The 16843-nt window shown below is 39.6% G+C and overlaps 1 protein-coding gene across 2 annotated transcripts; it reads left to right on the top strand.

Annotated features, from left to right (window-relative positions):
- Positions 1–96: 96 nt before the first annotated feature.
- Positions 97–11019, top strand: LOC145433320 (uncharacterized). Of its 2 annotated transcripts, XR_013913080.1 has the most exons (8): positions 97–3458; positions 3519–3626; positions 3824–3932; positions 5238–5451; positions 5533–5603; positions 10326–10438; positions 10693–10853; positions 10918–11019. XR_013913080.1 is itself a non-coding variant. In XM_080310394.1 (7 exons), the coding sequence occupies exons 1-7, from the start codon at positions 3365–3367 to the stop codon at positions 10788–10790; spliced, it is 807 nt and encodes a 268-aa protein (XP_080166520.1). In that variant the 5' UTR covers positions 97–3364; the 3' UTR covers positions 10791–10902. The 2 variants fall into 2 exon arrangements, 1 of the variants encoding a protein (XP_080166520.1); XM_080310394.1 differs by lacking the exon at positions 10918–11019 and having other exon boundaries at positions 10693–10902.
- Positions 11020–16843: the final 5824 nt, after the last annotated feature.

Genomic DNA, 16843 nt, shown 5'->3' with positions numbered 1-16843 from the left:
GACGAAGGGGGCGATAGGGGGCGAAAATGGACAAAGGGGGCGACAGGGGGCGAAAATAGCGAAGGGGCAATAGGGGGGCGATGACGCGTAAAAACGGCTATATTGGAGTCAAGTCGGAGAAATGATCTTTTTTTTAGTCAATCCACGGAAATTTAGTTGCAAAAGTGTAAAATTCGACAACGAACCGTAAAGTTGACCTTTTTTTTCAGTCAACCCGCCGATGATTACAGATTGTATACCGATTTTTCGGTTCACAAAATTTGGGGGGCGATGATCGGCGTTGAGTTTGAAAAGGGGGCGATGAGTCGAATAAGGTTGGGAACCACTGGGCCCTAGTCTCTTTGAATATTTACATGTCCTGTCCACGTCAGGGTCCACGCATTCGTTTCGCTGGATTATGGGGTTACTGCACTTTCGGATCAAATATAGAAAGAAGCTACAAGCGTAGGGTTGCATTTAAAACAGAAATCAATTTAAAACAAACATTTTTCTATTGTTTTTTTGTGTTTTTTTTAGCCAGGGGGTCACTAATATTTTATTTGTGACGTAACAGTGACTCGACATTGGCAATTGAAAATAGAAGGTAAATATGGCTGTTCGACGAGAAAAGGCTTCTGACCACCGTAATAAACGAACCAAAAATATCTCTGAACAGGAATACATAGATATTCAGCATTTTGCGGTCTGCGGACATCATCATTAGAACATCCATTCCGTATACCAATTATTTATATCTACGTGCTTTAACTGTTGAGCCGACGACGATTTCGAGCGTAGCAACCATCCCATGCCGTGCATAGGCGCCGAGTTACGGGGTGGCGCAGCCACCCCATGGCACACTTATGGGGTGGCGGCCACCCCATACAATAAGATTAAACGCCCGCCGTCTGCGCAGTCAATTAGCGAGTTCGCGATAACTCGTAAATGCCAACTATTTACCATTAACCGTTTTGGCGAGATAGCGCAGTGGCATAATCCGCGGCTGCAACACCAATGGGTGCGGGTTCGAGTCCGACCGAGGTCGACTTCCGAATTCCGATACCCAAGTGTTGTAGGTTTACCTAGGCTCCTCCTCGCCAGCTCCTCAGTCCTCATCCGCGTCAGCGGTGTCTTACAAAAAGCCTAGACCGTGATATAAGTCGGCAGTTACGGAAAATAAGAAGAATATCGACCTGGTGTAAATGACCATAGTAGTCGACAAGCACCATGAATACCCCAACACAAACAAACAAACCATTAACCGATGCGCGCGGGGATAATTGAATACGCAGGTTCGTCGGTGACGACGAACTAGTGCTCACAACGCCGCAATAAATTGTAATCCGCGATTAGTAATCAAATCAGACAATAGAAGCAACCTCGCAACCTCGTTTACGACGCCGATTTCGACACGCTTTGCGCTGAGCAGCACCATCCCCTCTCAAAACCAGACTAGCGAATTCACGTTCTCTTAATTGTATTTGCGATTGCGCCCATATTCGGTTACAAAATAATTCCGTTACGCGACAGGCTCTTTAATTGGATGCTTGGAGCGCGGAATATGACAGTCAGACAATGTGTGTGTAGCCTATGATGCCTGCGAATTGAAAGTCATTCCTGCGCAAAGTACGCATATTCATTACTCTAACATGGCTTTGCCAACTTTTATCGGGAAATACAACAATGCAGCTCAAACTTCGTTATAATGAGCAAATAATTGTCGCGATGTCGGACTCGGAACCCCATGGTGCTGTACGCAAGTTGAGGAATTACTGATTAGATGCGCGCGTTCTCGTTCGCTATCATCTGTAGGCAACTAATTCTTGTCTGCTTTATACACTCGTGTTCCCTAGGTATCACTTGTCAGCGTTTGATTTGTTATTAATACTGCGCATTGTGTAGTGCATGGCATTGAATTAAGTTGTCAAATATTGATGCAACACGAGATTATCGGAGGCGCAAATTCTAAATTTATTCGATTAGTTTGAACGGGAACCTTCTATGTTCCAATAAACTTCATTACTGGACGGACTCTATCGAGCGCAACCATATCGCGGATCGAATTTCAAACCTTTGGGATGTATTTCTATTGATAAGGTTGCGACATGCGCCCATATTGCTCTTGCTGCAATAACACGTGGATAATTAAAAGCGCACCATTTTACGATCAAATCCGATCCGACTGTCTGATCGGGGTTTACGTACGTAGGCCGTAGGCTCCGAGCTGATATTAACCAGCGCGTTGACGGTATTAAAACCCCAGGTGCATAGCCAGGGAGTTTCTCATTGATAACGAGAAATCCCGTCCTTTTGAAATGCTCATTCACTAATTTGTATTATTGATGCTGCGTACTGCAAATTAGCGAGAATCATTTGCCTGCGAAATGGGCCATCGATATCTCATGTGCACTATCGTCGGTGATTTGATTTAGCGCGTCTGCATGCAGGCCTGCTACGGTCCGCAGAAACACTTTCGCCAAACAGTACCAATCTCAGTGTAATATTGTTTGTGTTTATGTATCTATTTGATTAAAACTCATGCCCGCGTCTGAATAAATTGCGCTCGTTGCCATTGCCAAATCTCGGTGTTTAGGTATGACTAGCGCACCCTGTAATTGTAATTATTGCAGGTTAGCGGCATGTCTGCAATTTCGTATCAGCGCAACCTTGCTGGCCGATTGTACAGCGTACTGATGATGATTTCAGCAATCGAACAATGTACAAATTCGACCTCATCGTTAGAAACGTAGCTGCCGCGCGCGTTTGTAATAATAATTCTTGTCTTTCTTCCGTGTTCCAGAATTGTCGCACACAGACAAATCTCGCTAATTAACCGCGGCCTCGCGTAACACAGATAATACGACTTGTTAAATTGCAACTGAATTTTAGCGTCAGAATAGTCATTTCAAAAGGACGGGGTTTTGCGTTTCGCCACCCCATGCAAAAATAAAAGTCGGCGCCTATGATGCCGTGTACGTCGATTATATCCGATTAAAATCGTCCGTATGTTCATAGTAAATGTGTTTTTTTTTTCAAGTATTCACACAATTATGGCATAATTATACAGAATTTGGAATAAAAACAATTTCGTTTTTTTTATAAAAAGGCATTTTTTAAACACTTTTTAGAAAATGAATTCAACAAAGTGTATTAACACCTTTTGTTTTAAAGGCAACCCTAAAGTGTATACACGCCCGATACCACTTTGGAAAAAGATAACGTTGCGATTAAGAATCGAGCATAAAAAACTTCACTCTAAAAATGACTCCGCTATGGACATTGGACAATGGACATGGATCCCTTGTCGATATCGCGCGGATTTAGTTTTCAAGCCGCTTTTGCCAATATATCTTATTTTGAAATAGACCGAGTATATACTTAAGATATGGTATCTTATTACTCTAAAACGTGCTATTTCATCTCCCTTGTGCTTCTACAAAGCTGCACACGAGCTACAGGACTTCGCATATGCGATCGAGGTAAGCAATTTTTTTTATTATAGTCATGGGTCGATTTCGATTTAACGTAAAATATTTCAGACTTTTGGAATGCAGAACAATCGGTGCAATTTTCAAAAGTCATACAACGCGTGGAAAGTGGTATACGATATATGCTCATCGTCAACGTGACCAGCGCAGATGAACCGGGTGAGCCTGAACGCACCAGGGGGTGGCGCATTGATGGTAGCAGATAACATCCGGGGGTACTGAGAGTCTAGCGGGGTATACCGCGAATAATAGAATACTAGTACGCATTGAAAGCTTTACATCACTCCCGGGCCTATATATCGTCGGTCCATCAATCAAAAAAACAGTCAATCGAAAACTTTCTTTCGTTATTCCAGCACGGGACTATGATGGAGTTCTTGTCAGATTGAAAAAGACTGTCAGATTATTGAAACTAACAGCGGATGCGGATGCTTCGTTACCTCCACTCGGGAATTGTGAAATCGGGTAAGGAGAGAGGTCTAAATAATTTAATATAACAGCGACCTAATTTATGTAGTTGGGATTTACTTTTTTGTGCCTGTAGTATCTGTTCTATGATGCGGCTGTAATTATGTTGTTTTGAAATCCATGTTTTAAATGATACGAAGTCCAGTGACGTGCGGTGATGTTCATGGTGGGCGAGGCACTAACCCATTATAGTGAGATATAGTTACAAATATTTATAAAAATAAATGGTAGCCATGATACCGTTGGCGACATTGCTCAAAATTTTTTTTCCGAATTCCAGCCATGCACTGATTAATTTTTCAGGTTACCCTTGAAAATGCTGCACACCAAATTTAGTTCAATTTTAACCAGTATAAAAAATTTTGTCAACCTCTTTAAATTGTTGAGTTGTCTTCAAAAGCGATGCAAAATAAATTTGACTCAGTTCCAACCCGTAGAAGCGGAGTTATTGCAGTTGAAACTTCTGGATTTGCAAAAATAGCATTGACGGTGGATAATCCCAGAATTATAAATGAAAAACTGAAATAACTCCGCTTCTACGGGTTGGGATTGAGTCAAATTTGTTTGCATCGCTTTTGAAGACAACGCAACAAATTCATCGGGTTGACAGAAAATTTTTAAAAATATTTTTTTAATTTTTTGTTATAAATTAAAGATTTAAATAGGCTCTGCGGCGGCTTATACTGGTTGAAATTGAACCAAATTTGGTGTGCAGCGTTCTTACGGTAACGTGGCAATTTAATCAGTGAAAGGTCGGAATCCGAAAAAACAGTTACTTTTGAACAACCCTACTGGCCGTCATTTACACCAGGCCGGTATTCTTTATTATGATTGTCATGCTGCCTATACTTGTAGCGAGGCCCACTTCTGGGCTTATTAAGACACCGCTTGTGCGGGTGGTCAGATGGCGAGCAGGAGCCTTGGAAAACCTCCAACACTTGGGAACGGATTCTGTGGAGTGGGCCTCGGTCGGTCTCGATCCTGCAGCCTATTTAGTGTTGCAGGTGGCAGCTGTGGATCATACCATTACGCTATCTCGTCACCTTCACAATTAAAGGTGTAGGTGTGGATTGAAAATACATAACAGCGATATCTGTGTAAAACTAACTGATACCGAACATGTCCAACAGACAGACAGACAAAATATATAATATTATTACCATATGAAAATGAGTATGATGGAACACGAAAAAGGGTACACCAATGGGAAGGCTAGGCCTATATGGCAAAAGTTTTGCTATTACTGAGTGGGCTATGTACTATAGTGCGATGACAGTGAGACCGAAAATTTTATGCTTACAGCCAGGAAAATTTCTGGATCAAAACCACAGACGTAAATGAATGTCGCTGGAATGCGAATATATCCCGGTGTGTACAGAATTCGGTTGCACTTCTGAATCAAAGTTACTGCCCATGCGAAAATGGAACTTGCGCACACGCCCGCGGAAGTCAAACCTGCCATAATGTTAATCATCTATTAACAAGCAGGCTGGGAAGATTCTATTCTATTCCTAAGGTAATAGAGTAATGAGCATTATCTGCTTCTAATGTACTTTATGGGATGAGTAGAATGAACATTCTATTGCGATTTATATAGGTGACGGGGACAGTTGAATTCGAGATTGAGTTTCACCAGGATTACTCACTTGAGAGTCACTTATACAAAAGGTAAGACAAGTACGAGTGCCTTCTTTGAATCAGGTAGGCTAATCGATATATGGAAATAGCTCCCCACTCAATACTTTTATATATACGGTCGATTTCATTAGTTCGGACCCCGGACAAGCGCTTTATACGGCCAAAATACTCAGGAACGGAAGAGAAGTATAAATTGTACATAACAGACTTCTATTAATTAGAACACATACTCGCAATTCCTAGCGTTAGGTTATGGCACAATGAACAGCACTTCGTCTGTTTTAACACAAGATGAGTGATCATTAGGTCGATTTTTTAACCTAAAAACGAAAGATTTTGACCTGAAAAATCAAAATTTTACATTTTTTACCTAAAAAACTTAATTTTGACCAAATTTTGACCTTGCCTACGCAAATTAGGTGTTTTCGCACATAATGTTGAAATTGTACTACTTATCTTCATTTCTGTTTGGAACTGTCTGTCCTTACGACGTAATTCGACCTGAAAAACGGTTTTGACGTAAAAACTGAAACATTTTTACACTTTATTTTAACGAAATCTGGCTCTATGAAGAATTCCAGTAGTTACATCACGTATTACGGTAGAAATAATTAAATTTGTTGTACTACAACAACGAAAGATACGCTCCTACAATATCCGTGTCCGTCCTTACTAAATAGCTTGCCAAATTGGAGAAAGAACGTTCAACAGCAGCAGTTGTTGACTGACAACACTGAAGTTGTGCGTACACTGCTGGTCACACATGCACTGTGTTGCTTCATTCTGACAATGTCGTCTACATCACAATTTTTCATTATGCACTTCTTAATATAGAAAGCATGCAATGCCCAAGCAGTCTTGCTTCAGTTAGGATAATGTGGTACGTTAACCATAACACCATGTCAACCTATTTCATTCATTTGACCGTTTATGATTCACAATTAGCAGGCAATTGGCCGTCTACAACGGTATAGGCCTATAAAGTAGGCTACAAGCTGTAAAATATCAAATGATAAGTTCACCCACAATGCAAAATCTATGATACAAACGAAATGCAAGGGTGAAAATTTTTTTGACTTTGTAAACAATTTTTGACCTAACGCTACAATTTTGATAAAATTTTGACTTATTTTGACATGTCAAAAAATCGCTCTAGTGATCATGGTTATTGTGAAATAATGATGAGCAATGCAGTGAAAATAGACAATGAATTCTACAAGGCAGTGCCAGCTTCATCGTCGCTTTTAATTGCGGGTAGAATTGCGAGGCTCTTGTAGAAAAGATTGGTACAGCAAAGTTTAGCGGACAAATCGAAATTGCTCAAAACGAAAACTGTGTTTTAACAAAATGCCTTTTTACATTTTTTATTTTTTTCAAACTTGCCTAATGATCCTATAATTGTGTAAATACTTTCATATACGGACGATTTACACCTAATAAAGTCGACGTATACGATGTAGGGTGACTGGAACCCTCGAAATCATCGTCGGTTCAACAGTTATAGCACGTAGATCAGGTGTGGACAAACTTTTTAGCTCATGGGCCGCATTTTACATTGGAATCCACTCACGGTCCGCACCAGAGTTGGATCAATTGTAATTTGTATTTGAGCTGATTGTATTAATTACATTTTTTCATGTAATTGTAATTGTAATTATAATTGAAGCATTTTTATTTTGTGTAATTGTAATTGTAATTGTATTTTGATCAAAATTTTGCTCAATTACAATCCAAATTACATTTTCATGGAAACCTGACAATCACAGCATAAAATAATAATTTAATCAATAATTTATTCGTCGCACCAGTGAAAATCCGGTACGAACCAGGATGACGACGAGGGACCTTGAGGCCTTAGTAAACAGTCACCACATGTAATAATTAGCCTATTTACATCGGTGTTCTATGCGTGCTGCGTTGTTATAACTAGATAATTCAGTCACGCTAAACTGTTTCCCATACTTCAGTAGCAACAGAAAACTTTGTGAAGTACAATATAGGCTAAACCAGTGGTTCTCAAACTGGGGGCGTGCCCCCTTGGGCGACGTGAAAGCATCTGACCGAGGCGCGACGCTCCAGTGAACTGAAATCTTTTCCGCGCTTGGCCCGATTCACCTCCGTTTTATGGGTATTGCTCGGTGTATAGTCTGAATTTCGTATTGGAGAATTCTCTCATCAACAGTCATAACCTTCCATACCATCAAACTATATGTAAGGATTGCTAACTTTATGGTTTCATTGTGTGCTATGACGATAAGGGGGGCACGAAATATTCAATGTCATAAAGGGGGGCGTGTCTAAAAAAGTTAGAGAACCAGTGGTCTAAACTAAATCTTAGTACCGGTATTTCAAAAATGGATGAACAGCAAATACACTCTTCTGTGCTGAACCATTTCCTACACCACGGTCAAAGTTTTTTTTTAATCTCTGACCAGTACCGAGGCTTGTTGCATCAATAGCAAAAAACATCAAGTTTCCAACCAAGGCTTAATCAAACTTGATCACGCATTTGTAGAGATGTAATCCCAATCTTACCTCCAATCTTGGCCAAATTTACTTGGGCCAGAAACTTTTCGCACCCTAATGTTCATCAAATGCAATCTAACAGTTTCCGAGCAAGTGAAAATGTAAATGCGAACCAAAATGTTGTAATTCTTAGTTATCAGGAGGTTCTTTCCTTTTGCATTTATTTTAATTTTACGCACCTTATTGGTATCATCCTTATCGCTGACGCTTTACCTTATCGTTTGATTACATTCATTGACCTATTCCCTGTTAGTCGCTCAAACCTTTGGTTCTTAACAGTCGCTTGAAACATTTTTCTGTGCTTGTAGTTTTCAGTACTCATGATTAGGAATAGTTCGAATACGTTCGAGTTTTTTTTTTTAAATTAAAGTGTATTCTACATATCAGGAATGAAACATGAATAGCTTGAGATTGTTGCTAATTACGTCGCTACGGTTGTCAAAGAACACCTCTTTACTGAATAAACGCAGTAACAACGCTTTGCTATCCACGTCCAAATTAATAAGTAGTTTTCTAGTACTGCAGTTAAAATGTAGGCGTGTATAGTGCAACGTTGCTGTTACCAACGAATTGAGAAATCGATCAATATTTATTTTCGGAATCCGTGATATAGTTATATTAAATTTATATCAGTTATTATAAATTATGAGCTATTTACGACGAATTGCGCTATTACTGAATGATTATATTAGCCTGCGAGTTTTTACAGATCAAAATATGGCCGAAGTTTGTCCACCCCTGACATAGATACAGATCGCATTAGTGCGGAAGGGGTGTTCTGATAATGAAGACCGCCGACCGTAAAATGATGCATGACGATGCAGTCCTGGTAAAAATATTCTTGGTCTGTTTATGACAGTGGTCGGAAGCCCTTTTCGTGGAAGGAGCCATATTTACCCTATATTTTCAGTTGTCAATGTCAATCCGCTGTGACGTGTCACAATTAAATATTCGTAATGTCATGGCTAAAAAACATGTTTGAAGCAAGGGCCATGTTTTAAACATGTTAGTTTTAAATGGATTTTTGTTTAAATGCAACCCTAAGTAAACCACTCTTCACGCCTTCGATTTGAGTTTATATGTACTGTATAGCAACAGGGGTCGGCAAACCCCGGCACGCGAGATGATTTTTCATAGCACGCCAAATGATTTGACGAACACGACATATTATAACCATGTTTTGTTCGTGACCTGGATTCTTGATTTTGGGAAACCCACAAATATATATATATATATACACGGCAGCCTAATATCGTATGAAACCGTTGGATGCTTTAGTCTAGGAGTGTGCACTGTGTAGCCCGTGGGACCGCGGCTATTTTATATAAACCAGCATTTTGGCGCTGGACATTTTCACGAGGAGACACACGTTTCGGCAACAGGCGACTCCGTGCGCCGTGTGCGTGGCGGAAATGATTTTCGGCGATAAAACATTGAAATATAATAACCGTCGCATGTTGGCCAAAACGTTCGACATTGATATGTCCACTGTCCAGTGTCCAGGCGCCGAAATGACCGACCCGAATAGCCCAGCCCCCGCAGCTTGAGACGCATTTCTCAAATGAGACCCACAGAGGGAAATAATGAATGCCGTGTCGAATTTCGAATTTCGAATTGTGTTCGTCTCACGATGGGATATATTGTTTTAGTTTCGTCTGATACGTGTAAGCGATTTCAATATATCTTGAGCAACGACAATAACCTTTACCGCTATACCGCGATCTTTGCAGCTTTACAGACAAATCTACTGCCAGACCAGCTAAATTGTGACATCAAACCGACTTGCATGATACATGGGATTGCGCATTTTTATCATCAGGCCATCTCATCATGGCATCGTTGATGGGCCTGTCACTTACTGGCTATGGCGCCCAACACAGTAGACTTGGGAAAGATCAAGGCAACCACAGAGGATCGATCATTACGCGACTAAATTTAAATGCTGCACAATGCACATGCACATATTACGTACATTAGGCAAAAGGTCTAGTGCGGCAGCGACCATAATTTATACCCTTCGCGACCAATACTGTAAGACTCGCTGACGTAACTGATGCCGTTGCCAGTAGCAGGTAGGTAGGTGGAGTGATTCCTTGCTTGAAACGCTAAATATGACAAAATTAAGTATGGTCGACACGCCAGCTGGTAATACTTTACAATTTTTGATATTTTGGCTCGCTGCATACAAAAGGTTGCAGCCCCCGGTAAAGCAGGATCGCTTTTTAGGCAATCCATTTCAATGCTGAAGACAGGGTACATATCGGCTCGTGATACATGCATCGATGCTGTGAGGAAAGAGCTCGGCACAAGGATTGACGAGGCTCGGATAAAGTGTTGCGGTAACGCGACTGTTTTTATAACTACTCCAATGTTACTTTGACCAGCATGCTCTCCGATTTGCATGGATTCCCGATTCATTCGCATCTTGGTTTTTTAACTTACTTCGAAGTAAGTTCGTGGGGATGATTCTTGGTTTCCAAGTGACACTTTGATGTTTCATAGACCTAAATGCTACAGACAGGTATATATCATCATTGCCGGCTAGTATCAGATCACATTCGAATTCGATAAACATTTCCCTGCAATCGCACAGCTCAACGCCTGCAGACCACCACGGTATCAACTGTACTCGCGCAACAAGGATGCTTTTATCAACTTGGTAAGTGCGACTGCAGTGGGACGAATATATAGCAGCGCATAGATGTAGTAGATACGAAGGGGAAAGAGACTCCCTCGTCTCCAACATTGGATTTCGTACGTTTTCACTTTTATATAACACTTATATTCTTGTTATATATCCCACATATTCATTTTACAGGCACGCGGGCGATGTTTATATCTGTCAACTTAACGCACCATCACAATTTATCTGGTATATGGATTGCAAATGGAATATATAACCTACCTTTTGTCGCAGGTGATGTAACAACAATAAATAGGTCTTGGCGTTCCATTACTTGCTATTAGATTGGTCATCATCATCATCATCATCATTGGCTTATTAGCAATTTTTATCAGTTCAATGCACCACAAAAATGCGATACAATGAAAAGATAGCAAGGTGTCGAAGCGACTTGGAGTAGTCTATGGAATCAGTCACCCACCTTGGCCTTGGCGATGTAAAGAGGAGGCATGAACACTGAATGAAAAGTAAATAAGATAGTATAGAAAAAATCAAGCGACAAAAAATGGGGTGGCATGTCATGGAAGGCGAGATCGATAGGTCAGGTCGTGGTCTGGTAATCTTGAGGATGGAATAGTATTCATGCAAGTCATTCTTGGTACTCATGGCGTTTTTAAGGCTACAAAGAATTTGATTTTCTGGCGAATACCGGATTTTTCGGGTGAATTATGTCAGTATGTAACATCATAGCACGATCCATACCGGAATAAAACACGAACTGTGACATTGCAACCTGACACATATCTTCCATTCAATCCAGGTAAATAGAGTATTTTTCGAATAGGAATCTCCCCTAACAATCTCACTCCCCTGTTAAATATATTTCTGCTGAATCACGCCACGTTTATCCGCACGACTAACCCCATGATTTGTATCAATGTTGGATTTGTACAAGTCACGCGGTGAACTCTCGCAAACGAGTCTCTCATTTCTCGGGTTATAGGTAGGGCTGGGCACAATGATTCGAGTACTCGAATCTGAATCGAGTATTAATTTTAGTGATTCGAGTCGAGTAGTAAAAGACGAATTTTTCGAGTACTGAAATTATACGCTCCTCGCCACTCAAAGTTAGTTTATCAAAGAGAATTATAGTGTCGATACTAATTTTCACTGTTGAAGCCTTGAAACCCTGATAGGCCGTATCGTAGCATACGAAACATATAGTACAAAGCTACGAACGTTACTAGAAATAGCACATTTCCGAAGACATGATCATCCCACAACATTGTCACGAAGTGCAATGAAATCGGTATGGTCGAAAAAATACCAAAGTATGTTTAATGTGTTCGATAACAGGCATTATATTCTTTGTGGTGGCATAAAAAGTACATATTTGAACGTTGACATATTACATTCTGTAGTGACGTCATAGTGAGTGATACTCGATTACTCGACTCGAAGCATAATACGTGATTCAGAATCGAATCACTCAGGTACTTGATTTTGCCCAGGCCTAGTTATAGGTTTAATTGATCCCCAATATGATTCTAGAGGAGATATTTGTTTATGTCTTTATCATCATCATCATTGACGACGACACCATTACCTTCACTAAGACGAGTCTAACGCCGTCATGAATGCAAACGCATGTAAGAGAATGTGTCTCGTCACAGGAAATAGCTACGCGCTATGTGACTACGAAATGTTTGTAAACATCACGCGGCGCAAATTGCTAGGGTCTTGACGCTAGGGGCCAAGGTAACAAAATATTCCGAAACAGATTTCCGAAATAATCACAAGTTAGAGCTGAGCGAGCAAGGCTCCGACCAGGCTGGGATACGCCGAAAGGTTATTCAGCCGTGATTTCCACATACTATGACTAGATGATTATAAAGAGATCGACGCTGCGGCAGGACGAGTAGAGTAGGTTTATGAATCAGGAGATATAATTCGAGAGGCTTTCAAACAGAAAAGCAACTGAAACACGTGTCGGGGGATCAAACCTTAGCTGGGTTCAGCAGTGCGTGGGTCCGTGAAGCGTTGTACGATAGGCCTCCGATGGGAGACTTGATAATAATGGTTATGGATAGATGGGAGACTTTTGTATTGAAACGTAAGAAAAGTGTTTGCTGATCCCAAACAGATAAATGATGTGCTTTGTTCAGACCGTGAACGCCTAAATCGCGTCATTCAATCTAGTATCGCGAGGTGGAGTTACAAAAATAGCAGTGAAGCAGGCGGTGCGCAGGTAGAGAGTGAGGATATCGTATTCTATGAATAACACCGGCAGAACACAAGGCTTACTTCATACATAATATTGCGGCCGCAGCTTCGTATTAGATGTGTAAAGACTGAAAATTCAATTCAATATTATGCAAAACAAATGGAAACGAATCGCCTTGGGGTAGATCTAGGCGAGCTATGCAAGTTTACAACCCGAAGGAATATGTATTTGCCGATTGTTTTGGTAGTACTTATAAAAAGATCCGAGCAAAGGAAAACAAACTCACATCACCAGGTTATTCAACGTTCCCTTGTAGCGACGTAGATTCATCGGAATATATACAAGCTACAAGGACAGATTCTTCTTTATAAAATCATTGTCCTCGTAGGTTTGTGAACTATTGGTTGAAATAAGATCACCGGCACATTGTGCAGTATGAAATGAATTTATTTGGCTGAGAGGGATATCATCGTTAACCACGCGCAGTAAATTAGCTATTGCGATGGAATAAGTCGTGAATAGAGTAAAAATTAAATTTATTACTTAGTGGTGAATTCATTTCTCATTGTCTTTATGCGTGGGGTGTTTAGGGTCGGTGAGGCAATTTCGTTTCGCGAATTGACTGTAGCTATAGTCCTAGCGAAACGAATTTAATTATTATTATAATGCACCAATTAACAACACTCCATTGCATCAACTTGAATAAATTTCTAATATCACCATAGCAGTGCATTTCAATAATACTTCCATGTACTGGACTTCCCCGTTGACTACATGGCAAAACACGCTACGAACTCGGACAAAAGGAAAAGAAAAACGTTGTTTTGAGAAATCGATGCGTATGACGTCATTCGCATTCCAATGGACGAAATGTCGTATTTTGAAACATAGATTCCGTCGTCAATAAACAGCCGAGCTGCTGCTTAAATCTAGCCCATAATTATGATGTATCATTGTGGTGTTACTAGCGCTCATTTACCGCGTAAATTCTCATAAACCACCAAAATAACCGGTTCGTGGCGCCTTTCTCCGACTGTGTAGAGTAGACGAAATAACAGAACAAAAATCTGTTCATTTTCCACGGACAGCGGTGAATTAAAATTGTAATTGACGAGGCACTGATCATGCGCACCGTATTTTAAACGTGAAATTTGCGAATCGAATATCGGTACATCATGGAGGTTTTCGAACGAAACGGGTTTACGCTACAGTGTATGGTTCCCTTGACTAGTAACCATCATATCTCAACCACTGTCATCAGCCTACGTAATAGCGTATGTTTACTAGGGCTCTTCAAAAATGACTTTTTTTCTCAAATCGTACTGGCTACTTGATAAAATTGTTAGGTTACCTAATTTAAGCCTACACACAAAATTTGGTTCAATTCCAGCCAGTAACCGCTTTGCTACAGGAGAAGAAAGTTTCTATTTATTATATAAAAATAAATGATAAAAAATTTGAAAATTTTCTGTTCACCCCATGAAAGTGTTAGGATGTCTATAGAAACGACGCTCACCAAATTTGGTTCAATTCCAACCAGTGGAAGCGGAGTTATGGCCGTCGAAAATTTTGGATTTGAATAAAATAGTATTTGCGGTGACCGATTCTTTGTTTATTTATTATAGTTGTGCTCACCGTAAATACTATTTTATTCAAATCAAAATTTTTCGACGGCAATAACTCCGCTTCCACTGGTTGGAATTGAACCAAATTTGGTGAGGATCGTTTCTATAGACATCCTAATACTTTCATGGGGTGAACAGAAAATTTTCAAATTTTTCATTATTTATTTTTATATAATAAATAGAAACTTTCTTCTCCTGTAGCAAAGCGGTTACTGGCTGGAATTGAACCAAATTTTGTGTGTTGGCTTAAATTAGGTAACCTAACAATTTTATCAAGTAGCCAGTACGATTTGAGAAAAAAATTCATTTTTGAAGAGCCCTAATGTTTACAAAACTCGTAACCATGATCGGCGTTACAGTCGATTCACAGGTATCACAGTACGATAACTCAGTGTGACGTAATAGCCAAGGTAAATACCGCCGTGTCGTCGCATTGTAGTCGTATAATAGCATCTCAATCGAGCACAAATGAGGCAAATCCCAGCCCATGATATACGCGATGGTAACCCAGCCATCACGAGACATGATTGCAGCAATCATGAAATAACGAAGATGAGTTCAAGTAGTTTTCGTGTAATTTATTCTGAATGAATTGAATTTAAAATTGAGCCTATACATATGAAGATAAATATTTGTATGCCTTATGGATGTTGGGTAGGGCTCTTCAAAAATGACTTTTTTTCTCAAATCGTACTGGCTACTTGATAAAATTGTTAGGTTACCTAATTTAAGCCTACACACAAAATTTGGTTCAATTCCAACCAGTAGCCGCTTTGCTACAGGAGAAGAAAGTTTCTATTTATTATATAAAAATAAATAATAAAAAATTTGAAAATTTTCTGTTCACCCCATGAAAGTGTTAGGCTGTCTATAGAAACGATGCTCACCAAATTTGGTTCAATTCCAACCAGTAGAAGCGGAGTTATTGCCGTCGAAAAATTTGGATTTGAATAAAATAGTATTTACGGTGACCGATTCTTTGTTTATTTATTATAATTGTGCTCACCGTAAATACTATTTTATTCAAATCCAAATTTTTCGACGGCAATAACTCCGCTTCCACTGGTTGGAAATGAACCAAATTTGGTGAGCATCGTTTCTATAGACAGCCTAACACTTTCATGGGGTGAACAGAAAATTTTCAAATTTTTCATTATTTATTTTTATATAATAAATAGAAACTTTCTTCTCCTGTAGCAAAGCGGTTACTGGCTGGAATTGAACCAAATTTTGTGTGTTGGCTTAAATTAGGTAACCTAACAATTTTATCAAGTAGCCAGTACGATTTGAGAAAAAAATTCATTTTTGAAGAGCCCTAATGTTTACAAAACTCGTAACCATGATCGGCGTTACAGTCGATTCACAGGTATCACAGTACGATAACTCAGTGTGACGTAATAGCCAAGGTAAATACCGCCGTGTCGTCGCATTGTAGTCGTATAATAGCATCTCAATCGAGCACAAATGAGGCAAATCCCAGCCCATGATATACGCGATGGTAACCCAGCCATCACGAGACATGATTGCAGCAATCATGAAATAACGAAGATGAGTTCAAGTAGTTTTCGTGTAATTTATTCTGAATGAATTGAATTTAAAATTGAGCCTATACATATGAAGATAAATATTTGTATGCCTTATGGATGTTGGGTAGGGCTCTTCAAAAATGACTTTTTTTCTCAAATCGTACTGGCTACTTGATAAAATTGTTAGGTTACCTAATTTAAGCCTACTCACAAAATTTGGTTCAATTCCAACCAGTAGCCGCTTTGCTACAGGAGAAGAAAGTTTCTATTTATTATATAAAAATAAATAATAAAAAATTTGAAAATTTTCTGTTCACCCCATGAAAGTGTTAGGCTGTCTATAGAAACGATGCTCACCAAATTTGGTTCAATTCCAACCAGTAGAAGCGGAGTTATTGCCGTCGAAAAATTTGGATTTGAATAAAATAGTATTTACGGTGACCGATTCTTTGTTTATTTATTATAATTGTGCTCACCGTAAATACTATTTTATTCAAATCCAAATTTTTCGACGGCAATAACTCCGCTTCCACTGGTTGGAAATGAACCAAATTTGGTGAGCATCGTTTCTATAGACAGCCTAACACTTTCATGGGGTGAACAGAAAATTTTCAAATTTTTTATTATTTATTTTTATATAATAAATAGAAACTTTCTTCTCCTGTAGCAAAGCGGTTACTGGCTGGAATTGAGCCAAATTTTGTGTGTAGGCTTAAATTAGGTAACCTAACACTTTTATCAAGTAG

This window comes from Botryllus schlosseri, chromosome 2, assembly GCF_051294905.1.
Source record: "Botryllus schlosseri isolate E-star chromosome 2, Bs_hap1, whole genome shotgun sequence".
Lineage (NCBI taxonomy): Eukaryota > Metazoa > Chordata > Ascidiacea > Stolidobranchia > Styelidae > Botryllus > Botryllus schlosseri.
Note: the sequence above shows the minus strand (reverse complement) of the source record. Positions and strands in the feature narration are given on the sequence as shown.